Below are 26,674 nucleotides of genomic sequence, written 5' to 3' on the forward strand. Positions count from 1 at the left end.
TTTTTTAATTTCTGGAAAGGACTTTAAGTGTGACTGATTACTAGTAAAAGCTGTACAGAACATTTTGGCAATCCTAGGAAAGTAAAAACAACATTTTGTTCAAAAGGTTATAAATTCAAATGTAGGAACAGAGAGGTGATAAAAGGCCTGGTAGTACTGGCTTTCCCTAATAAGCACAAACCAAGACAGAAATGTCAGAAAAGGTACAGCAGAAACAATAAACAGAAATCCCCTAATGCCCCCGCCCCCAACTCCATTTCAGATTATAAAGCACCTGGTATAATGTACCAGATTTCAGTGATTTCATATTAGAAACATTATAAATATATCTTTCTTAAAGAATCTATCTATAGAAAATATTATACATATAAAATCGCTATATATTTCAAAATAGTTTAAAACCTAAAAATTTTGCATAAGCATACCTATCAATATAAAACATTATTTTTTCTCCATCAGTTGGGTTTTTAAAATCTAGACAACAGTATTATTTCCAAACCCCATCCTAAACCCAGCTGACTTCTACACTGACGTTTGAAATATACACACACATATATATACGTGTATATATACACACTCACACATACATACGAACATACATTTGAGTTTTCACAGGAAAAAAGCATAGTCACGGATAAAGCATCTTTTCATAGACATTTGTATTTGTAAAGTGTTTCAAGGTAGAAAAATAATGTTTAACTAAATTCTGCTCCTAATTGAACACAGTGGGCATAATAGTTTTAGCTGCCTGTCATGTTCTAAACAAATTTCTTGATATTGTTACAGTAAAAGTTTTAATATTCACATATGAAATTCTTCATGTTCCCTGTGTGAAGGGCCTGTTCTAGAATGATTTCAGAAAAAAAAGGGCTTCTCAGTATACTGCAATAACAGCAAGGACTTATGATTAGGCCCACAGTGCTTACAGAAATACTTTACGCCTTGCATAGCCAACTCTTCCTCTCCAGTAAAACATGCAGCTTAAAAGAATTCTGGGCTTCAGATTTTACCGTGTGCACCCTGGAAATTGTGGAATGTTAGTACTGAGTTCTATGTCAGAGATGCTACAACACTAGCAGCCAGAAACCCAGGCCTTCTACCTGTTTATTGGATACTTAATCACAATAAACTCCTCAACAATCATAACTTGCTTTTTAATGAAAAAAATAAAGTGACATCTCTTGGAAAAGCTGTCAGAAAATAAATGTTTTCCTTGCCTTTGGATTAAGCTGGTCACCTGGGCTTGATAATGTTCTTCCTGGAAATATAACCCATACATATGTAAGTGTTTAGACTCAGTCTCATCTAGTGAACCATATAATTATTTGTAAGAAAAATAATTCATGAGAAGCAAAACACACTGCAAATAAGTAGTCCACTATTAGAGAACCCTATAAAGTAAAATACAGTAATTAGAGAATCTTACATTTAAAAACAAATTATTTACCCATACAAAGGTTATTGTGTTTCTATGGCTTTAATTCAATTTGGTTAATTTTTCAGCTTGACATTTTAAACAATCATGTATTTTACCAAAGTATTCTATTCCCCAACCACTGATGGGTTTTTGTAGAATACTAGAGCTTGTATCAATAGCTTTAGTGTGGTCATTTAAAAATAAATGAAATAAAAAGTGCTACACAATTTATGGGATGGGGGAAGAAAAACATCCCTGTTTCCAAAAGAAACATCAGAGGCAAATTAGATCTGAACCCCTAAAATTGGGTCAAATGCCCTTTAATAACTGAATAGGCACTTTAAAATCAGAATAGGGGAATTTTCTCTTCTTGTATCCCTTCATTTTTTCCTTTTTTTTGGCGTGTAGTAGAAAGAGAATTCGCTACCGAGTTAGAAAAAAAAGTTGAACTGTGATTATTTATTAAGCAATGGAAAAAAGTATGAATCATTCCACCAATTGTGTGATCTGGGAGATTCTACTGGCTTATTTTAACTGACTTTTAAAACAGGGGTGCTTGGGGTCTACTTGTCCAAGCACATGTCTACTCTGATCTTCAAACATATCCCCATCTTTGCCACTTACATGAGCTTCCTGCCCATGGGGACCACGTTCACTTTCTAGCACAGAGGGTCCCAAGTAGATCACACTACCTCTCTCAAGCCCCTGACTGAACTGGGACAGGGCAGGGGGCAATATATCATTCACAGAAGGTGAAGGCCTCACATTTAAGGACGACTGTTCTCAAAGAAGACAGCAGTTCAAAGGGGTGCCTGACATCTGATGACACCGAGGGCCACTCCTGCCCTGCGCAGTACAGCAGACACGAACACTCCTATTGGCGAAGGTTTTAGCAAACTGTCACACCTCACGGAAGAAAAATCTGTACTAAACCCACTGCTGGCATTTATAAGTTGTAGAAAAGGCTCATTTCCTATCCCCTCCTCTTACTCCAGACCAATGACAGACACTGTGATGGGTAAATGCATTTTTAGCATGTTCTAACTTGATATTAATAAAGCCTAATAAGGAAAAGCAACAGCTATTTCCCCAACCACACCCAGCACATACAAAATATTTTTCTATTCCGTGATTACCTCCATTTCAGTATGTGCAGTATATGCTACCGATTAATGACAACACTGGAAAAATGCAATACAATAATAGTAAAACACCAACAACTTTTAACATTGATATTCCCCAACATATACAAACATATACACACACACTCCCACGATCCCACTATCTGGGGGATATTCATCACTGAGGAGCGAGCTCAGGGTGCTTTCCCTGGATGCATAATTCACCATCTGAGGAGGTGCTGTCCAGGCGAGTAAGTATAAATTAGGGTGAACTGTGTCTGCAGCAAACCGATGACAACCTAGCACGATGATGACATCCGTCACGGTTCACTCCAGGTAGGACATGTACGTGAAGACTGTGGACCAGCTCTGCTCCTGCAGGTACTAGCATTCACTTGTCTTTTCATGGAATATGAAAGGTAAACTCAGGTTTCTTTGGTGATGGTCATTTGCTTGAATGGCAGATTTTTCTTCTGTCTCTGCATTAATGTTGTCTGAATAAATATCTTCATCATCATCTTCATCCCTCGAATTACCCTCCAGGCTGTGTCTAATGCCATAAGCGAAGTAAATCAGGAAACCTTTTAGAGAAAAAAAATCAGTGTTTTAGGTGTGTCAGAAAATGGCTGTTTGTATGTGGAAGATTTAATACAGAACTTAATAGTGCCTTTTGCCTTCTCTTTCTGTGCTGTTTTAGAAGGACGGAATGCAAGTACAGGATATCCCATAAAAGGTCCCTGACAAACATTTTCCCAGTAGAATGTGCTTCTTCCTTTTTAACCTGCAATCTTTATATGCGTGTTTTTTTCAATAAATATTTTTCAGATGTTTATGTAGAAAAAAAATTTTTTTACTTTCTCAACACTCAACACTACACTTTAAACAAAAGGATATGTGGGGGAAAATCTCATATACACCCCCAAAACAAGTGGTGGGTTAACAAAGACAGACTCAGATATTTTGGAAAGCATGCCCTGTGTGAACAGGGGACATGGGTGTGCCTGACACACGTTACTGTCACCAGGAGAGGATGAAAAACTGTGTACTAAGCCAACTGTTTATCAACAGCCATGCTGACTGGGGATCAGAGGGAAATGTTTTAAGTATTCTCGCAAGATATGTAGGCATTTTGCTGTATTTTAGCTATATTTTTAAAAATTGGTTGAGCATTTTGGGTTGATGTGAAATGCATTATAATTTTCCCATGTAAAATCATGGGAAGCAGGCTACCAATGAGTATTTTGGTATGTCCAGTTATTAGGAATGATTCTATTTCCTCTCATGTCCTTAGAGGTTTGAAGATCCAGCCTTCCCTGTCCTCAAATGAAGGTACTGTTATCACCATTTTACAAAGAAACTGAGGCACAGAAGCAGGGGTATAACACGGCCTAGGTGACACAGCTAATAAATGGCAGGGGTGGATTGAAACGTGGAGAGTCTGGCTCTGTAGTTCATGCTCTTCCCCAAGGTCAAGTACATGATTAAACCTCAGTGAGCTACAACTTGAGGAAAGAAGCAGTGGCTTTTGGAAAGGCAGGAAGGGTAGAGAAGCTCTCCACCAGATTACAAAGAGATTCTTCTGGGCTCAGAGTAGGGGAGAGAGTTCTATGGTCCTGTTCCCCGGGGGTTTGGGCTCAGCTTCCTGGCAGCACCTGGGGAGGTGGCGGGATCACAAAGGAATGGCTTTGTGGTACATTATGTAGGGCAGAGCCGACTGGCAAGCGATTCCCGTCAGGATCCTGGCCCTGATGCAACAGAGCCACCTATCAGAAGTGGCCACAGTGACAGAGAGAATACTCTAGAGTAACCTGCGTGGAGGGATAACTTTTGATGCACCCCAATTCCTTGACACAGTGTCAGATCCCCCAAATATGGGCAAAACTCTAGTGTGGGTATGGGGGGGATGGGCAAAACTGACTAGGTTAAATCTCCTATCAACTCAAGTGGGTTGGTGGCTTGAGACTGTAATTAAGTTAATTTACAGCCACAAAAGAGATTCATTCATTCATAAGAGATTCATTCTTTTTTTTTTTTTAATTATTATTTATTTATTTGTTTATGGCTGTGTTGGGTCTTCGTTTCTGTGCGAGGGCTTTCTCTAGTTGTGGCAAGCGGGGGCCACTCTTCATCGCGGTGCGCGGGCCTCTCACTATCGCGGCCTCTCTTGTTGCGGAGCACAGGCTCCAGACGTGCAGGCTCAGTAGTTGTGGCTCACAGGCCCAGTTGCTCCGCGGCATGTGGGATCTTCCCAGACCAGGGCTCGAACCCTTGTCCCCTGCATTGGCAGGCAGATTCTCAACCACTGCGCCACCAGGGAAGCCCCTAAGAGATTCATTCATATTAAGCCAATGGGAGGACTGTCAAAAAGCATCAACTCTCAAACTCCTCAGGCCACCAAAACCAGTACAGACTTAGCTCTCATCTCTCACTGCTTCACCTTTCAGCCACTTCACTTCATCTTTTTAAAGACAGTTGGTACTCAGTGCTTTAGTTACAACAAAGTTAAACTCTTCATTTCTAAGTCAATTTTCACATAGGAAACTGAAGAAGTCATGATGAAAAACAGTGCAGAATAGATATAAATAAGCTCACTCATGTTATGTAATGCCAAATTCCACCCCAAGGCATTTTGATATCAGAAAAGAAATTTCTTGATATAAGCACATTCAAAACGTTGCCAGAAATCCACTGGTACTCTGGAAGGAACTGGCTTTGGAATCAGACTCTAGGGCTGCCATTTGCAAATTAGATCCTTTGACTTTTAGGGGCTTCATTTTTCTCACTCAAGAAGTTAGAAAAAATAGGACCTATAGAGTTTTACAGGGCTACTGGGAGAACTGAATTTTTAAAAAGTATCTGGAAAAGTAAGCACTCAGATGTTCTAAAATTTGGGAAGGGAAGAAACCGGAAAAAAAAGCCTTTATTTCTAGGAAGGGGGAGTGGATGCATTTCTGTAATCACAGTGCATGACATTGGAAAAGGAGAGCCCACGTTCAGAAAGCAAAAACATTAAAAGACCTACCAAGCGCCATCCAAATGCTAAATCTGATCCAGGTGTCTGCACTCAACTGGACCATCAAGTAAATGTTCACCAGGATGCTGAAGGCTGGCAAAAACGGTAAGAATGGAACCTAAGGGGGGAAATATCTTCTTAAATATACTCAAATTTTGAAAGCACGTTCCCCAAATTATTTCGACATGGTGGCAACTAATTTGACATACATACTTTCACACTGTGTCAGTAAGTTTATATTCTCACAAAAAGGACAACCTGAATAAAACCCACTCATCTTGAGAATACTAAAAGTAGCACCGTATTTCACATTGTTTACTGCAGCCCAAAGCAGCAGAGGATTTATCCAGCCCGCTAACACCTGCATCACCACCAAGATGCAACTGGTTTCAGGGTTTAGTTTAGTTTAGGGTTTACTGGTTTAGTTCAGCTATCAACAGGGCATGCCTCTGGAACTCGGGCTACTCATGGTATCTCAGGTGGATCCTCCTCTTAGTTCAAATGGGACAAGATCATTTCACTTGCAGTGGAAGGGCTTTTGGTGGAAATAATCTTCCTGGGAGGGTCCTGAATTTCTAAAATAAAATATTCTAGTTATTCTTCTGATACTTCAGAATACCGGACAAGAAATTTGTTTACTATTATATAGAATAACGTGATAGGAGCACATTCAAGTTTTTGAAAAGAATACTTTAGACAAAAAAGGAGCAACTCAAAGAATCGTGACACTCTTGTTCATTGGTTAACGTCATCAGAAGTGCTTTTTTTTTTTTAAAAGAAGCAATTCACAAAAACTAATGGACAAGAGAAAATGTGCATAATATTTAGGATCTCCAACCCTCATGACACGTACCATGAAGGCTACTTTTTGCTGATTCTGAGGCTGCCTCCAAATGATGAGCACAATGGCAACGCAGAGAACAAGCAACAGCGCCAGAAGACCGAGGCTCCACGCTTCCAGCCTGGCGATAGTGTGGACTCCGTGCGTGGTCAGAGTACTCAGGCCCAAAATGAGGAATGCTGCAAAGGTGACACGTTCGCGAAACAAAATCAGAGCACGCCCTTCACTCAGACTCCTATGTTCAAACAGTCTGTCTTGATAAGACATCAAGTTCTTTCTAGATCTGCTCTGCCAAATACTAAGATTCTTCATTTTTATTCTGGGAAGAAATGGCTAATTTCCCTGATTTAAGAAGCACGGCTCGCTTACTCATGACTGTCTCCCCCTGAGAAGCCAGCCTCCCCCTCTGGGCACTACCGTCTTGCCTTTCGGCTCATGGGCTACAGTCCCAGATGAGGTCACATGGATTGATGGGATGTTGTCCGGGGTGGCTACTTCCCTTTTTTCAAATGGGAAAAGCAGGTCTGTTCATGTTCAGCTGTTGTAAACACTGACTGTTTATGTAAACAAATAATATATGATCTGCACCTTTTCTCCCTATTTCAGAGAGCGACATCACCACCCACCCACCCTTCCCTGACCATCAAGTCTGCATTAGGGCTCCCTCCTATGTGCTCTCAGAGAAACCTGTACTGCTCTTAGCTTGTCACCAACAGTCCTGTTCTGCAAAGCCCAGTGAGAGCAAGGACCATCCCTCTTGATATCCCAAGTACCCAGCAGAGTTCCTGCCACACTAATGATGTTCAATAAGTGTTGCTGAAAATATGCCCGATTACGTAACTGTGGGTGAGCAAACAGGATCTGCTATATCGCCTCGCAGTCTCCTTGGGTCTCTGTTCAGTTATTGTCAGGTGTACTTTGCTTCACACAGGAAGCACCCTCACAGCTGACAAAATGGACCAATTTTGTACTTCTGCCACTCTAACCTTAGGGAATTTCTTCCTTTCTTCTTCAATTACCAAGATATAATCAATTTATCCTGCTAATATAGAGATGATCTCAATGACCAGTGACCAGTTAGGTTCAAATCTCAGGACCGAGGGTAGTGCTAACATATTCTTTCATCCTCTTTCACATCATACCTGCTCCACCTACATATACCTGCCGGGTCTTTATAATGTACACAGTGAAGGGGACTTACCGAGGAATCCTACCAGAAAGCTCACGAGAGAGGCCGACTGTTTTGTGGGCAGAAGCGAGGGGCTGAAGAGGGTTCGCAGGCTGAAGCCCTGTCCTGGCAGCACAGTGACCTGGGACTCGCTTTTGGAGGCAGTGTTGGCACATGATCTCAGAGCTTCTTTCTCAGGACAATATTTGGGTTGCTCGTAAGATAAGCCAGGCTGGTACCTATTCCCAAATAAAGGCATGTCTCTTTATTCTCAACGGACACTTGGTCCAAATGAAATGAGCATCTGAGACTCTAAGCGAGACATTTCCATTCACAGCTGGTGCAGTAAATCCACATGTCTTGTGGCTGCAGCCCCAGAGTGTACTGAGCCAAGCCACACATCTGCTCAGTAGAATATCTGCAGCAACTCTGAATTTCCTCTGACAGCCACTTGATTAGAAAGTTATGTACATTAGATGCCGAAGAGACTTACATTTTAAAGCGAGGCAAGTGTGACAATAGGATGATTATTCTGGAAATATCTATGTCCAAAGGAGATGCAGTTCACAAAAACAGCACAGAAACTCTGGTTAAATATCAGCTACAGAGTAACATACAGCCTTCAGTTTGGCCTTCAAAGGCCTCACTGCAACCTGTCTCTCTGGCCTCATCTCCCTCATCTCACACAGCCACCTCCCACCCATTCTCCTCTATTACCGATCCTCTTCCTCTTCAGCTGGCATCAAGATATCAGCCTGCTTCAATTCCTAGTATCTGCCCAGTCTCCCCAGTGTGGTCTTTTCCCTCTGAGCAGCCTTTGGTTAAACTTAAAAGTAACATTTGTCCCCCATCTGAAGAAGAAATATGCTCACTGAGAAAAAAATACACAAAAAGGGGGGTACGCAGAAGAAACCTGAAGTCACCCATTACACCACTACTCAGTATGAACCACTGCTAGCATTTTGGTACAATTTCAGCCAGGTATAAATGTAAATATGTGCATATGTATGCAAAAATCATTTCTTCGTGTAAATGTATGTTACTATTTAAACAAATTCAGATGCTACATATAGCTTTGCATCCAGAAACTGATACGTTTCTCCATATAATTAAATATCATTTTATTTGCTGTTAGAAGAGTCCACTGAAAAACTGTACCCTTCTTTATTTAACTATTCTATTTTTTTTTTTTTATTGACGTATAGTTGATTTACAATGTTGTGTTAGTTTCTGGTATACAGCTAAGTGTCTGTTTATATACATATATATTCTTTTTCATATTCTTTTCCATTATGGTTATTTTAGGATATTGAATATAGTTCCCTGTGCTATACAGTAGGACCTTGCTGATTATCTATTTTATTAACTATTCTACTATTGATATTCAGCTTAGTTCAATTTTTTCACTATTGCATATATCTGTGTGTGCCTCTTTGATTAAATCTTTAGCATAAAAGCTTAGCAGCTGGATCACTGGGATTAAAAATATAGTATTCTTAAGTGTTTTTATACATTATGAGAACTTGTTGTTCACATAGATTAGGCTTATCTTTGGTAATTATCAATTTTAGTTGATTCTTTGCTTAAGGACCAAGTATGCTAATTATCCTTTGTACTCATGTTTGTACGTCTATGGCCTCTCACCTCTGTGAGACAACTAGCTCCTTGAAAGCAAGGTCAGTGAGCCCTAATTTTCTTTATTTCCCGGGCCCCACATGACACACAGTCTCCAGAACCATCTGGCAATGAGGGCAACTCACCTGAGGATGAGAACACAGGCTGCGACCAGAGAGTAGGCCAGAAGGGTGCCGATGGACATCATGTCCACGAGGGCCTTCAGGTCAAAAAGAAATGCCATCACAGCTATTGGGAAAAGAAAGAACAGTGAAGGAAACAGCCTGTGAGAAAACTCCACACAGCTGATAACTTTCAAGTCAGGGATAAGCGATGGGCACTTTTTTGTTTTAGTGCCAATGATAAGTCAATGAGAAAGGGTATTTCTCACAGTTAATAAGATGTTCTTTAGGTCATACAAACTGCTAATAAAACTTCAAAAACCCTCAGCTGTCTATCTAACAAAACACATCTACTTTGATTACTTAAAAAATATTGGCCTGACAAAGAGTGAAAATATTATATGACAGAATATTCTCCTTTGATGTTTCAGAAGAAAAACACTGCTAGGAAATATTGGCTGGCTCCTTTTTAAAAAAGCATAAAAGAATTCGAACAGAAGAGGTTTCATTATAGATGTTACATAATCATTTTAATTCCCATCTGCATTCTGAGTTATATCTTCTACAGAATAAAATAATGTCCAATTAAATTATGTTTCTGATAGAGGCTAAATTCTACTCCGATTAAAACCACACAATCTGACTAAATTTGAGCGATCTGTGCCCCGTCCCCAGGCCCCAATAATGTTAAGAGGCAAAGTATAATTTATACAGTTGAATAGTCAACTTGCACTTGCACTTAGCAATGTTTTCTTTCCATTGAAACATCAAAGTAGTGATGATATTAACTTGAATTTATCAAATAGTTGTCCCTATCATAATAAGTAGAAAACACCACATTCCACTAATGGGGTGTTCCAGACACCTCAGCAAGCTTTGTATCTCTATGATCTCCATTTATCTTCAATTCAATAATCCTATGAGACAGGGGAAATTATTTAGATTCAGCTTTATAGCGCAGTATTTGACTGTTTTTAAACAAAACCCCAGCAATTTCACATGGTTTAACTTAACAGGATTATTATCCTCTTTTTTATAGACAGGCTAACTTAACAAGGTTACAACTAGTAGGTAGAAGCGGGGTTCCAGCTAAAGCAACATGCCTGTGCCCCTTCTATAATAGCACATTGTTTCTTTAAATACACCCCATGCCTTACTTCGAAAAATCTCCATTGCTAGTATAGTTATACATCAGATTAAAATTTTAATATGTTTTGTAAGAACCACAGATAACCAAAACAAGGTAGCCAAAACAGAAGAAAATGATTAATTATCCATACAAGCTCTCTGATTTAAGTTAAAAACAAGCAAAGCAAGATGTGGGACTACAAAATAACAAAATATAATATTTTAGAGCATTAAAAATGCTACAATTATCTTCTTTTAATTATTAATTTCAATATCTTTTTATGCTGTCAAATTAAATTCTTCCTGAAGGAAGAAGAGTACATTTTAAAAAATTCTGAATACATAGTGAGAATGAATGGGCAAGATTTTACTGGAGAAAAAAAAGCTTTTATGGAGTAAATAAAATATGTTGTCCTTTGTCAAGATTTATGAACTATCTTTAATATCATAATGCACTGTTTAATCATAAAGTGGGCCTTAAATCATCAGTGCAAGCTTCATTTTATGGGGGCAGAAATCTAAGCACTGAGAAAATAAGTGATTTGACCTCCCAACATACATCTAATAAAGTGCCAAATTTATTACAAAACATTTATAAAGTGCAGTTGTTTAGGCAAATACTTTCTGACTCTGAAAGAATCCCATTTCATACATAATTAAGCATTAGTATTCTCTAATCTAATTTCCCCAAAATTCAGAGCCTCAACAAAACTATCATTTTTTGGTTTGAATTTCTACTACCAAGAGTGTTTATTGTTTTATCTATAAAGCTGGCTAAAGTCTTTCTCTTCCTCCATATAACAGGGGCCTTAAGGCCATTCTCTTGATCTGTAAAATCTCTTTGAAAATTTCCACATGGAATAAGAATCTGGACAACTAGGGTGCCTGCTGGATGCTGGTGGGAGACCTTGACGCCCAAGGAGATGGGAGGAACCCCCAAGTGAACCAGTAGGACATGGGGGGACTGAGCGGGGAGGAGAAGTGGAGGCCAGACAGGACCAGTGCCCTGGAGGGGTGGCTGGAAGGGGGGAGGGGTTCCCACACCTGGAGGGACCCTCGGGGACTCAGATCAAGGGGGAATGTGCTGAGCATTTCCCCTGCCCAATTGGCCCGGCTCTCAGGCAGGTCCTACACCCTCAGAGGCCCCCTCCAGGCCGTGTTGCTCCTGGGGGCTAGGAGGGAGGTCGGGGGAGAACAGGAGAGGCAGGCGGGAGGGGCCCTCCAGGACTGGAGGAGCAGGAGAGGAGCGGAGAGTGTTTGCCCCTCCCACTCGGACCAGGAAGCCTGCTGCGCTCTTAGGCCGGGTCCCCCACCCTCTGAGACCAGAGGCACAGCCAGGACCCCTTCTGTCGAGCCTAAGCTCCACACCCCTCCCAGGGCCTTTTCCAGCCCTGTGGGTCCTAAGTTAGGCCCCGCCTAACCCCGCCCCTGCCTAAGTCCCGCCCCCACAGCCAAGGCCTTTTCCACCTTTTTTTTTCTCCTCTTTTTTACTATTGTGGTTCTGTTTTACCTTCCAAAAGTTGTTTCATCTATATTTTTATTTTTATATTCTTTCTAACATATCTGTTAGTTTCCTAGTCTAATTTTATTTTTTACTCTTTGTTATTGTTCTCCTTTTTTTTTTTTTGGCCACCCCATGTGGCTTGTGGGATCTTGGTTCATGAACAGGGGTTGGGCTGAAGCTTCTGTGGTGGGAGCTCCAAGTCCGAACCACTGAACTAACAGAGAACCTCAGACCCCAGGGAATATTCATCAGAGTGAGGTTTCCCAGAGGTCCTCATCTCAGCACCAAGACCCAGCTCTACCCAACAGCCTACAAACTCCAGTGTTGGAAGCCTCAGGCCAAACAACCAGTAAGACAGGAACACAATCCCATCCATCAAAAAAAAAAAAAAAAAAAAAAGAGACGGCAAAAAAATATGTCACAGATGAAGGAGCAAGGTAAAAACCTACAGGACCAAATAAATGAAGAGGAAATAGGCAATCTACTTGAAAAAGAATTCAGAGTAATGAGAGTAAAGATGATCCAGAATCTTGGAAATAGAATGGAGGCACGGATTGAGAAAATACAAGAAACGTTTAACAAAGATCTAGAGGAACTAAAGAACAAACAAACAGCGATGAACGATACAATAACTGAAATGAAAAATACACTAGAAGGAATCAATAACAGAATAACTGAAGCAGAAGAATGAATAAGTGAGCTTGAAGACAGAATGGTGGAAATAACTACTGAGGAGCAGAATAAAGAAAAAAGAAGGAAAAGAATTGAAGACAATCTCAGAGACCTCTGGGACAACACTAAACGCACCAATATTCAAATTATAGGGGTCCCAGAAGAAGAAGAAAAAAAGAAAGGGTCTGAGAAAGTATTTGAAGAGATTATAATGGAAAACTTCCCTAACGTAGGAAAGGAAATAGTCACCCAAGTCCAGGAAGCACAGAGAGTCCCATACAGGATAAACCCTAGGAGAAACACACCAAGACACATATTAATCAAACTGACAGAAATTAAATTCAAAGAAAAAATATTAAAAGCAGCAAGGGAAAAGCAAAAAATAACATACAAAGGAATCCCCATAACGTTATCAGCTGACTTTTCAGCAGAAACTCTGCAGGCCAGAAGGGAGTGGCAGGATATACTTAAAGTGATGAAACAGAAAAACCTACAACCAAGATTACTCTATCCAGGAATCATTCAGATTGAATGGAGAAATCAAAAGCTTTTCAGACAAGCAAAAGCTAAGAGAATTCAGCACCACCAAACCAGCTTTACAACAAATGCTAAAGAAACTTCTCTAGGTGGGAAAGACAAGAAAAGAAAAAGACCCACAAAAACAAACCCAAAACAATTAAGAAAATGGTAATAGGAACATACATATCGATAATAACCTTGAATGTAAATGGATTAAATGCCCCAACCAAAAGACACAGACTGGCTGAATGGATACAAAGACAAGACCCATATATATGCTGTCTACAAGAGACCCACTTCAGACCTAGGGACACACACAGACTGAAAGTGAAAGGATGGAAAACGATATTCCATGCAAATGGAAATCAAACGAAAGCTGGAGTAGCAATACTCATATCAGATAAAATAGACTTTAAAATAAAGACTGTTATAAGAGATAAGGAAGGACACTGCATAATGATCAAGGGATCAATCCAAGAAGAAGATATAACAATTATAAATGTTTATGGACCCAACATAGGAGCACCTCAATACATAAGGCAAATGCTAACAACCATGAAAGAGGAAATCGACAGTAACACAATAATAGTAGTGGACTTTAACACCTCCCACTTACACCAATGGACAGTTCATCCAAACAGAAAATAACTAAGGAAACACAAGCTTTAAATGACACAATAGACCAGATAGATTGAATTGATATTTATAGAACATTCCACCCAAAAGTGGCAGAATACATTTTCTTCTCAAGTGTACATGGAATATTCTCCAGGATAGATCGTATCTTGGGTCACAAATCAAACCTTGGAAAATTTAAGAAAATTGAAATCATATCAAGCATCTTTTCTGACCACAATACTATGAGATTGGAAATCAATTACAGGAAAAAAATTGTAAAAAACACAAATACATGGAGGCTAAACAGTGCACTACTAAATAACCAAGAGATCACTGAAGAAATCAAAGAAGATATAAAAATATATAGAAACAAATGACAATGAAAACATGATGACTCAAAACCTATGGGATGCAGCAAAAGCAGTTCTAAGAGGAAGTCTATAGCAATTCAATGTCACCTCAAGAAACAAGAAAAATCTCAAATAAACAACCTAACCCCACACCTAAAGCAACTAGAGAAAGAAGAACAAAGAAAACGCAAAGTCAGTAGAAGGAAAGAAATCATAAAGAACAGAGCAGAAATAAATGGAATAGAAACAAAGAAAACGATAACAAAGATCAATAAAACTGAAAGCTGGTTCTTTGAGAAGATAAACAAAATTGATAAACCCTTAGCAGAGCCATCAAGAAAAAAAGGGAGAGGACACAAATCAATAAAATTAGAAATGAAAAAGGAGAAATCACAATTGACACTGCAGAAATACAAAGGACTATAAGAGACTACTACAAACAACTATATGCCAAAAAAATGGGCAACCACGAAGAAATGGACAAATTCTTGGAAAGGTACTGAACCAGAAAGAATTAGAAACTATAAACAGACCTATCACAAGTAATGAAATTGAAACTGTAATTTAAAATATTCCAACAAACAAAAGTCCAGGCCCAGATGGCTTCATGGGTGAATTCTATCAAACATTTAGAGAAGAGCTAACACCGATCTTTCTCAAACTCTTCCAAGAAATTGCAGAGGGAGGAACACTCCCAAATTCTTTCTATGAAGCCACCATAACCCTGATACCAAAACCAGAAAAAGATATCATAGAAAAAGAAAATTATAGAGCAATATCACTGATGAACATAGATGCAAAATCTGGAACAAAATACTAGCAAACAGAATCCAACAACATATTAAAAGGATCATACACCATGATCAAGTGGGATTTATCCCAGAAATGCAAGAATTTTTCAATACACGCAAATCAATCAATGGGATACACCACATTAACAAATTAAGGAACAAAAACCATATGATCATTTCAATAGATGCAGAAAAAGCTTTTGACAAAATTCAACACCCATTTATGATAAAAACTCTCCAGAAAATGGGCATAGAGGGAACCTACCTCAACATAATAAAGGCCATATATGACAAACCCACAGCAAACATCACACTCAATGGTGAAAAACTGAAAACATTTCCACTAAGATCAGGAACAAGACAAGGATGTCCACTCTTGCCACTCTTATTCAACATAGTTTTGGAAGTCCTAGCCACAGCAATCAGAGAAAAAAAAGAAATAAAAGAAATACAAATGGGAAAAGAAGAAGCAAAACTGTCACTGTTTGCAGATGACATAATACTATACATAGAAAATCCTAAAGATGCCACCAGAAAACTACTAGAACTAATCAATGAATTTGGTAAGGTTGCAGGATACAAAATTAATGCACAGAAATCTCTGGCATTCCTATACATTAACAACAAAAAATCAGAAAGAGAAATTAAGGAAACAATCCCATTTACCATCGCAACAAAAAGAATAAAATACCTAGGAATCAACCTACCTAAGGAGGCAAAAGACTTGTACTCAGAAAACTATAAAACACTGATGAAAGAAACAAAGATGACATAAACAGATGGAGAAATATACCATGTTCTTGGATTGGAAGAATCAATATTGTGAAAATGACTATACTACCCAAAGCAACCTACAGATTCAATGCAATCCCTATCAAACTACCAATGTCATTCTTCCCAGAATTAGAACAAAAAATTTTACAATTTGTATGGAAACACAAAAGACCCCAAATAACCAAAGCAATCTTGAGAAAGAAAAACGGAGCTGGAGGAATCAGACTCCCTGTCTTCAAACTATACTACAAAGCTACAGTAATCAAGACAGTATGGTACTCGCACAAAAACAGAAATATAGCTCAGGATAGAAAGCCCAGAGGTAAACCTATGCAAATATGGTCACCTAATTTACGACAAAGGAGATAAGAACATACAATGGAGAGAAGGCAGCCTCTTCAATAAGTGGTGCTTGGAAAACTGGACAGCCACATGTAAAAGAATGAAATTAGAATGCTCCCTAACACCATACACAAAAATAAACTCAAAATGGATTAAAGACCTAAATGTAAGGCCAGACGCTATAAAACTCTTAGAGGAAAACATAGGAAAAACACTCTTTGACATAAAGCACAGCAAGATCTTTTTTGACCCACCTCCTAGAATAATGGAAATAAAAACAAAAATAAACAAATGGGACCTAATGAAACCTAAAAGCTTTTGCACAGCAAAGGAAACCATAAACAAGACAAAAAGACAACCCTCAGAATGGGAGAAAATATGTGCAAATGAAACAACAGACAAAGGATTAATCTCCAAAATATACAAACAGTTCATGGAGTTCAATATCAAAAAAACAAACAACCCAATTAAAAAATGGGCAGAAGACCTAAATAGACATTTCAAAGAAGACATACAGATGGCCAAGAGGCATGTGAAAAGATGCTCAACATCACTAATTATTAGAGAAATGCAAATAAAAACTACAATGAGGTATCACCTCACACCAGTCAGAATGGCCATTATCAAAAAATCTAGAAACAATAAATGCTGGAAAAGATGTGGTGAAAAGGGAACCCTCCTATACTGTTGGTGGGAATGTAAATTGATACAGTCACTATGGAGAACAGTAAGGAGGTTCCCTAAAAACTAAAAATAGAACTACCATACGACCCAGCAATCCCACTACTGGGCATATACCCTGAGAAAACCATAATTCAAAAAGAGTCATGTACCACAATGTTCATCGCAGCACTATTTACAATAACCAGGACATGGAAGCAACCTAAATGTCCATCAACAGATGAATGGATAAAGAAGATGGGGAACATATATACAATGGAATATTACTCAGCTATAAAAAGAAACAAAATTGTGTTATTTGTAGTGAGGTGGATGGATCTAGAGTCTGTCATACAGAGTGAAGTAAGTCAGAAAGAGAAAAACATATACTGTATGCTAATGCATGTATATGGAATCTAAAAAAAAAATGGTCCTGATGAACCTAGTGGCAGGGCAGGAATAAAGACACAGACACAGAGAATGGACCTGAGGACACGGCGAGGCGGGGAGACTGGGGTGAAGTGAGAGAAGCATCGACATATATACACTACCAAATGTAAAATAGATAGCTAGTGGGAAGCAGCAGCATAGCACAGAGAGGTCAGCTCGGTGCTTTGCGAGTACCTAGAGGGGTGGGATAGGGAGGGTAGGAAGGAGGCTCAAGAGGGAGGGGATATGGGGATATATGTATGCATGTGGCTGATTCACTCTGTTGTACAACAGAAACTAACACAGCATTGTGAAGCAATTATACTCCAACAAAGATGTATTAAAAAAATTTTTAAAAACTGTGAGAAAAAAAAAAAGAATCTGTCCAAAAGCATTTTACATGGATATTATGACATGCCAAAAGGTAGGCAAATGGAGTTTGTTGTTGTTTTTTTTTTTTAACATGACTTAATATCACAACCGTTGAAAGGAAAAATAGATTCCTAATGGGGTTTATGACCGTATAGGTATTAGTAACCCTTAGAGAACCATGACGGCCCAGGAAGTGGGGTTAGCCACCATACTGAGGGCGGTGATAACAATGACCAAATATAAATTATCTCTGACATTTCTTATATTTAATTAAGAATGGGTAAACTTTAGCTTTTCAAAAATCCTATGGTCGTTTAGCAATGTTCAATTTAAATCCTGGACGAAAAAGAAAATATTGAATCATTATTTTTAATTAACAATTCAAGTATTAAGTAATCATTCTTTAATTAACATTTTGTGTGTCAATAAATAATTTTATGTGGTCTTTCATCGATCTGAAAAGCATTCGATAGCTGATATATAGTGAAGAACCATTACAAACCTTTGCACATTTGTTAGAAGCCCCAAAGGTTAAGATAATGAAATAGGACCAAATCCCAAAGGGTCAGTTATGAATTTTGGGAGAGCACCACCACCACAATTTGCAGATGTGATTCCAATGTTCATACCCTAATTTATCAGTGATTTTGTTCTTAACTTACATGCACAGCAAGCAGACCCTCTTTATAAGTCCATGCATGCGCATAAAATGCTCAAGTCCAATGTTGAAGAATCCTATGTTTGTAAAGCTTACCAGAGATGACCCCTGCAGTCAATGTGGCAGCTACTGGTGACTGCCTCTTACTCACTCTGGCAAGAAATCTAAACAGTAAACCATCCCGGGCCATGGCAAACAGAATTCGGGGCAAAGGAAACATGGAACCCAGAAGACTAGAACAGAAAAATTCATAATCCACATGTGAGTTATTACAAGTATTATTCTAGATGAGTATATACTGGTAAAGACTGGACACACTAAAGTACAGAACCTATAGCAAAAAAAATTTCAAAATCGGAAATAATCACAAAAAAGTTATTAATCTTTATATATATCAAAACAGAAAACAACCTAATTTTCCATTTCTCTTCCAGAATCCTCAATGAAAAAAGATCCCCCTTTACTTAATAAAAGTCAACTCTCTCACCTGCCACCGCACCCGATGATAAAGTAGCAATTATTGGTGTCTTCGTTTTGGAATTGATTTGAGCTAGACATTTGAAAAGCAACCCATCCTCCGCCATAGCATAGATTACACGAGGCATTGGGAAAATGGATCCAAGAAGACTGAATAAAAAGCAAACACATGCAGTATGGCAAACACATTCATGCAAGATTACATCCCAGAACTGAAATTAAGTAATCGTATAAAACTCAGCATCACAGCTGTGATTATGAAGTCTTGTTATTTTTAAAATGTATTATGATTGGGCATTTAAAAATAGATACCAATTAACCATTGTGCTACTTATTATTCTCTTACAGATATTTGCCCAGCACAGTTATCAGACTAAAAACAATACTGCAAATAATTGTGCAGGCCCATGATTACTACTAAATTAAAACTAAGGAATTAAGACTTAAAAAAAAAACCCAATTGTATCATTAAGACATTTTTAACTTAGAAAATAAAATTTATAAATTGATATGTAATTACAGAAAAGATTAAGTAATTTGATTTTATAGTATAGTCACTTCATTTATTCAATAACTACACATTTTTCATATTTATTTTACCATTATTTTTCCTCATATAGTGTGATCTTTGATCAAATTAATAATTCTTAGCATCATAAGATAATCAAGACAGAAAAAGACAAAAACAAAATCAACTCACTGTAAATTTAGTACATAAAAACAGCCGCAATTAAACGTTAGTAACAGTGCAGTTAAAGAAAATGATTTTTGCTTTAGATGTTTTGAATTACTTGTGTGTTTACTGGCTGCATCATTCTGTACATGAATTAGTTGTAAAAAATAACCATTTAAAGAGAAAGTAAGTAAAATATAATTTTTAAATCTGTCTTCTTTATCTTTTAATAAACCTGGGTTGAGCTTGGCCACAAATAAATCTTTGTCCATCTCTCTTCTAAGACCATGGTGGCAAGGTATCACCACAGTTCAGATTTTTGAAACTGTTCGAAACTATTTAGAATAAACCTCAACACTGGCAGATGGCTAAGAAACCAACAGGGGTAATTTCTAATTGCTGCTTAATATTATCTTGAATACAAAATAAAAGAGAGTGTGAGGGGAAAAAAAGCTAGGCTGATGAATTATACAAAAAAATTTCTTTTTCCGATTTCAGACTTTTAGAAAATTATTTTCACTTCAAAAAATTAGTAATCAAGCAGAGATTAATTTTTCTCTTTGTAAGAATGCTCTAAGTATAGCACAATATAAAACTCAAATGAAATATCTTATGATCACATGTTAAATTAAAATATGAGTAGCTCAGGAAACTTGAGAAATGAATCATAAAATATTAAAATAAGCAGCTACTGAAAATCTGAATACTTGAGATTCAACTATTCTTTTCGCATAGATTTATGCAAATTTCCACCATTAATTTGAGAACAGTAATTTCCATTTCTACACCAGGTTCACTCTGATCAGTGCTGAGAGGAAAAAGTCTCAGTGCTTCATAACAAAAAGCATATTATACTTAACAATGCCACAGCATATAGCTTCCACTCATTACAGACTTGATATTATTTTAAAAGATGGCAGAAAATGTCAAGTCTGCACATAAGGTCTCAATTGTCTGTAGCACTACAAGTAACACCAAAGCCAGCAGGGAAACATACTAGTATAAGCATTGTAACGTTTTACAGTGCATATATATATGAATATGTATGAAATATATAAATGTGTATAAATGCCATATATATCCACAGGAGCTTGGATCATCACTATCTTGAAAAACTGACTTTTAACTGACGGGGGACATGTTTTTATCACTAAAGATTTTGATATGGCAATTTGGGCGAACTATTCAGAGAATACTGTTGTATAATGTGTTCCTCCTGTTAGGATTATTTGTAAAACATACAAAAGCAATTCTTTAGGCGCTGACTACCTTTGCAGTAGCCCAGACAGCCCTGCCCCAAACGCAATGCAACATACCTTGTGGACAAAGCACACAGTGAGCCTGCTGCGACGACGTATTTGGCGGGACCCCATCCAACATACTCAAACGCTACAGGAAGCGGGCTTTTCTCATCGAGGAGGTAGTATGGCATCATCAGTGTTAAAGCTGCTGAGACCCCAAAATAGGCCATAAAGCAAACGAGCAGAGAAGTCACAATTCCAATAGGAATAGCTTTCTGAGGATTCCGGACTTCCTCACCTAAGGAAACATAAACAAAAGATCTGCATATTTAATAAAACATGAATAGGTAAAACAGGAATTCTTCTTCTCCTTCATAGTAATTCTACTTGGCTCTGTCCCTTCTGTTTTCTCAGCTTGCTCCGTCTATGCTACATGACGTTTCTTCTCTTCTTGAGGGTCCTGTGCTGTCACATAAAGATCAAAGCCCAGAGGCAAGAAGAGAAAGCAAGAAATCCTGCAAGTCAGTTTCCCATTTCCAGAAAGAAAAAATATGCTATCCCAGCACTATTAAATGTTTAGGGAGAGAACAGAGTCTTTTTTTTTTTTTTTTAATTTATTTCTGACTGTGTTGGGTCTTCGTTTCTGTGCGAGGGCTTTCTCTAGTTGTGGCGAGCGGGGGCCACTCTTCATCGCGGTGCACGGGCCTCTCACTATCGCGGCCTCTCTTATTGCGGAGCACAGGCTCCAGACGCGCAGGCTCAGCAATTGTGGCTCACGGGCCCAGTTGCTCTGCGGCATGTGGGATCTTCCCAGACCAGGGCTCGAACCCGTGTCCCCTGCATTGGCAGGCAGATTCTCAACCACTGCGCCACCAGGGAAGCCCGAGAACAGAAGTCTTAATCCATTTGGAAAATGATTCCTCCACAGAGATTACACATCATGGCATTCTGCAGGCCCTTAATTATGAAGGCTTCCATATATATGAAGACAAACTTCTACTCAGTGCATTGATTTATATTAAATGTTAGTTTTAATACAAAACAGCACTTTTTCAATCTTTCTAATACGATTTGGCATTTGAAACACCCAAAATATGGTCAATTATAAGGCCATGCAATAATGTGAACCCAGAGGAAGCATTTAGGGACTAATTAATTGTAGCATGATTACTCTGTTGTACAGGATAAAGAGAAAAGAATTACCACAACATATTTTGTCCTGTTAAAGAAGAAACAATTTAAGAGCATGGTCATTGTTGTTACTCACGGTGATAGCACTTTCAGACCAAAGGTTAAGGGTAGTAATTATGACCGACACTTATAAAGTAGTTGACAACTTGCAAAGTATCTTTCATAATCTTAGGTACCCTTCAGAACATCTGAGAGGTAGGTATTGCAGGTAACCTTCATAACATCTGAGAGGTAGGTACTGCTCTCCTGATTTTACCAATATGGAAACCAAAGCTCAGAGAGTTTCACTAATTTTCTTTTTATACAGCAGGTGTTACTTCTGGGTCTGGAACCAGCCCTTATTATCCCAAATTCCACTCTCTTCCTTTGAACCTCTGCTGTCACCTATGGGTACTCATGTGGTTCAAAGAACAATTTTTCCTTCGACATAGAGCCAAGAGTCTGCTCTTACCAGTTGTTGCAATGCAGTCAAATCCCACAAAGGCATAAAAGCAGGTTGCAGCCCCAGCCAAAGTTCCTGCAAAGCCATAAGGCATAAAGCCACCAGCCCCATAGATACTTGTTCCATTTTCAGAAGGTGGCTCCCTAAGGAAGAGGAGAAGCACATTGGAAAGTCATTTTCCTAGAAAACTGCTTCTTCAAGCAATTTGTCTCAAACTACAGCCTCGGAAGGTTATTATGTTCACCAGCCCTTGGAAGCTGATGTGTACAAAACTGAAGGTAAACTCTGATTTTTTTCACCCTATCCTAGCGGATGTGGTGGTGTTCTCAATAGTGGCACCCCTCTCTGGTTACCAGCACTCAACTAGAGGCTGATCATTAGCATAAGCAGAAGACTCAGATCCACTCTGGCTGGAACTCATAGCCAGGCAGCATTTTGAGAACAGAGACCCCATATATGGGCCATGATCTGAAATAAAGACAAGAAACTTTCTCTTCTCGTGGACAGTGGGGCAGACTGCACATCTGAAAAATTTACTGAGAGGACTTTTGACGAGGTGAAATAAAATTCTCTAATCTTGATTAATAATACTGAAGTTGAATATTCTATTACATGTTACAAATTATATAAAACCAGAGGATACTAAATTTTTGCCTCAACAGAATGGCTACAAACAGCATATGTAAAGAAAAACAGGTACATGTACATCACTTCATGTAATAGACATTTTTGTAATCTTATTTACACATAGGAATATTATGCTTAAATAAATCTTAGGATGAAACCTTTCACGTATAATTAATTTAAATTTGAGATGATCAGGTTTAAAGTGAAATGCATAGACAATTCTGCTTATGCAATCAATAACATTCTCCAAAAAATCAGCAGGTCTGAAAATTACTACACGGTTGAAAGAATGCAATGGAACCAAATAGTGTCCCCAAAGGAAAAACTAAAGGATGCATGACTCAAAAATGCTCATGGTTATTTTGAGGTGATAAATCTTTGGAGGGAAAAAACCATCCTTCCAATGGTTAGGACCTCTCCTTGCTCCTCCTTAAAACTGGAGCCACGCTTGAGGTTAAGAACCAGCAACTACATGGCTTTAAACAGCTGCTCAGTAGTGAGCACACCTATGCATTCAGGAAGAACAGTCTTGAAATAGAACAAACCTTCAGAAAGCTCTCTGCAGCAAAAAGTTTGAGAACAGTTGTTCTAGAGGAAAATGTAACATAAGACAAAAGCAAGCAAATATTTTTAAAAACTCAAAATAGGAGGGGAAAAACCCGAATATTTTACCTGGCACTTGCAGATATATTTTTGAGAAACTCTTCACTAATCTTCCAGTTTGCCACGTTTCCTTTCACAAACCCAGCGACCATAACAAAGAGAAGGACCAGGATATTAATGGCTGTGAAGACTTTATTCACCCAAGCAGACTCTTTTACTCCAAAAGATAAAAGACCTATGGAAAAAGAGAGAGTATTTTAACCTTTAGGAAAAGGCAACAGCATTTTGAGACAGTTACAAGCTTTAGGATATCATTTCACCAGCATTCATATATTTAACTGACATTTATCCCTTTCTATTGAGAGTTCTTAGTCACCTAATTGTGAATAAAACTAACTTGATTTCAGAATGCAGACTGTGCTCATAGCCAGGAGATCCCAAACTCTCCCATAAATGAATAAATTTAGTAACTGGCTTTTATTATCAATGGGTAGGTAAAGTAACTTAATTTTAATGAAATGTTGTTCTAAAAAGCCATTTCAAGGTTAATGGCTGAAAAATTTTTAAAGTAAAAACTAATCATATTGTCTGCCTCATATTTACAGAATACATTAAACAAAATAATTATTCAATTGTCATGACAAAAAATATTTTGTTAAATCCATATTCATTTTAATAGCTTTATTTTTATATTCGGATTGTAAATGCAATCAATTTCCCATTCAAGTAACTTGGAGATACAGAAAAGAAAAAAAAAGAAAGGAAATAAAGATCAAGTGTAATTTCCTTTCCAGAATTTTGCACACACACACACACAAAGACACACAGGCACATATTTACGTGTCAACAAACATATAACCTCATTTTTAACAGTCACATACTCTTCTACTGTGTGGAGACACTACATTTTACTCCTATATTTACAGACAATCAGGTCACTGTTAGCTTCTTACAGCTATAAACAGTACTGACCTAATCATCCTTTTATAAATATCTTTTTACACTTTCTAATTATTTCTTTACAATAATTTTCTATAAGGTAATACCATATCAACGGTATACACTTTATATAAGACTTTTGGTTCATACCGTCAAAACAGTCTCCAGAAAGTTTGGCCCAATTTAAATTGTCCATTTTTTCCCATTAGGCTATTCTTATTCATATTGATTTATAAGACTTATTTATACACTAATGCTATAAGCTCTCTCACTGTATATGTATATAGCATGTTTTCCCCAATTTATCATGTACTTTTAATCTTAGTGTTGATTAAACATGTAAGAAAGTTTTAGAATATAAATTTTTCCTCTTTAGTTTTTACCTCTAGAAAGATTTTCCCTAATATTAACCCCAAAACATTCACCTTTGTTTCCTTCCAGTACTTTCATGATTATATCTATCATATCTATATCTTTAATACATCTTGTATAAGATATGAATTATGGATCAAAGAAAGTTTACTTTTTACTGTCGGGGAAATAACTGTGATGAAAGGCTTATATCACGTACATACTTGCTTCTTCCCCGTATCTGTACCACCCATGATCAAATAAGCAAAATTATCCAAGTAGAGATGAGAAAAGCTGAATTTCATTCCCCTACCTGTATAATTCCCAGAATTATACAAGAATACAACTATATTAATATAAAGGAAAACTATGGTCAGTACAGTTATTGACTCTGTCAGTACAATTACTGACTCTGCTGTCAGATTAGGAAACACTACACAACTCTATACCTTGGAAATATACACTATACTACTATACATTTGGGAAAATAACAAAGCCACTGCCAAGTTTTATAAAAGTTTCCCAATACCCCAAGTGCCCTCTCCATTCTGAGATCCCCAACTCCCACCAGTAAATTAGCCTTCTCATCTAAATGCTGCATACACTTCCCTTGTACCTTTAATAAAACAACAGCCTCAGTTGACAAGACATTTGGCATTACAATATGAATAAAGATAACAGCAGGAGGTTTTGGTCTTTGAAGTTTCTAAGAACAAAGTTATCATGTAATCTTAGCCTGTCCTGAAAGAAAAGACATGATGGTTGATGAACACGGGACATAAGATGCAGGCCAAGGCCTGAGTCTTGCCATGGAATTTAATGACTGAAACTGTGTCATAACTACATGCTTCTCATCGTTTAGAGATTAAAGCTGAATATTTAAGGTCACTGAAACCATCCTTAAATAAAATGTGATGTAACTAATTTAATGTTAGCTAGGCGTTTGAGAAACCAAAACAAATAAAACCTATCACCTGTTGAAAAACAATTCATGCAATTTTTCTTGACATTAGAAGGAAAATGCCAAATAACTTGGACCTATAAATTTTGTTCATGTCCCTAACCATATCCCTACCTAAAACATTAAATTAGTGGCTAACATTTTAAAGGGTAAAGTTATTTTTTTAATTATGTAATTTTATAAGGAAAAATTATAGAAAGATAGGGAGAAAGTAGCTAGTGATAAGGTTGGACAGGAAAGCAAGGGTCTATCAAGCAGGAAATGGGAACAAACATGGACTTTATTCTTAGTGCAATCCTTGATGGATCTAAGCAGGATTGCCAGGTAGGATGACAATCGAAATTGAAAATGCTCAAATAATTAAAACAAATATCAGGGGACAGCAGGGATGAGCTACGCCTACAAAATAAAACTGCCTGCCGTCTAAGTGCTTACTATGCATCAAGCAAAAAGCCTGCACAAGATAAACACTGAAGTCCTCATTTTATGGATGAACAGACTGAGTCATGGAAAGATTAAGTCACTCAGTGTTCTAAAGATAGGAAGTGGCAGAGTAGAACTGAAAACCTGGTCACTCTAATTCCTATGCCTTTCTAAACTGTTATGCTACACAACTGATGAAAACAGGAAAATTCCAGTATCAAGTATGTTTGTCTCCATAATGTCTACATTAAAAAAAATGACGGGTGGTTTGAATATGCTCCCTTTTCAACCAGATGTCTACGTTATATAGGCATAAATAGAAAGACAGAATTTCTTCTAGAAACAGTATGCTTGCAAATATCCTTAGTTGTAACTAACAAGATGAAATAATGCCAAAAATGTTATATCCTTCCTTATTGAAGCTCTGTTGCCATTCCTGCAAATCTCCAATTAGTATTATAAAATTTATGTACCTTATCTGATTATTTAGTGCATTCCAGGTATCACTGACTCAGAAGTACTATTTCTACCGTTCCATGTAATTTAGATTTATTTTTGAAACATACTTATCACAGAAGATAAAATGTGATTCTAGCTAGTCACAAGGCCCACAGATGTCCAATAGTAACTTAT

The 26,674-nt window shown here is 37.8% G+C and overlaps 1 protein-coding gene across 8 annotated transcripts in view; it reads right to left on the reverse strand.

Moving 5' to 3' along the window:
- Positions 1-1,458: 1,458 nt before the first annotated feature.
- The window catches only part of SLC7A2 (solute carrier family 7 member 2), a 68,238-nt gene continuing 43,022 nt past the window's right edge, over positions 1,459-26,674 (reverse strand). For 5 of the 8 annotated variants that reach the window (XM_059909818.1, XM_059909821.1, XM_059909823.1 and 2 more), the window contains 9 exons: positions 23,437-23,602; positions 22,147-22,280; positions 20,580-20,802; positions 18,601-18,740; positions 9,321-9,423; positions 7,594-7,799; positions 6,405-6,571; positions 5,561-5,669; positions 1,459-3,119 (listed from right to left, as the gene is read on the reverse strand). In XM_059909818.1, the coding sequence (XP_059765801.1) occupies positions 2,923-3,119; positions 5,561-5,669; positions 6,405-6,571; positions 7,594-7,799; positions 9,321-9,423; positions 18,601-18,740; positions 20,580-20,802; positions 22,147-22,280; positions 23,437-23,602 (1,445 nt within the window). In that variant the 3' untranslated portion in view covers positions 1,459-2,922. Of the gene's footprint in view, positions 3,120-5,560; positions 5,670-6,404; positions 6,572-7,593; positions 7,800-9,320; positions 9,424-18,209; positions 18,347-18,600; positions 18,741-20,579; positions 20,803-22,146; positions 22,281-23,436; positions 23,603-26,674 lie in introns of all 8 variants that reach the window. The other 3 variants (XM_059909824.1, XM_059909825.1, XM_059909826.1) reach the window with 3 other exon arrangements.

This window comes from Balaenoptera ricei, chromosome 21 (genome assembly GCF_028023285.1).
Source record: "Balaenoptera ricei isolate mBalRic1 chromosome 21, mBalRic1.hap2, whole genome shotgun sequence".
In the NCBI taxonomy this organism is placed as follows: domain Eukaryota; kingdom Metazoa; phylum Chordata; class Mammalia; order Artiodactyla; family Balaenopteridae; genus Balaenoptera; species Balaenoptera ricei.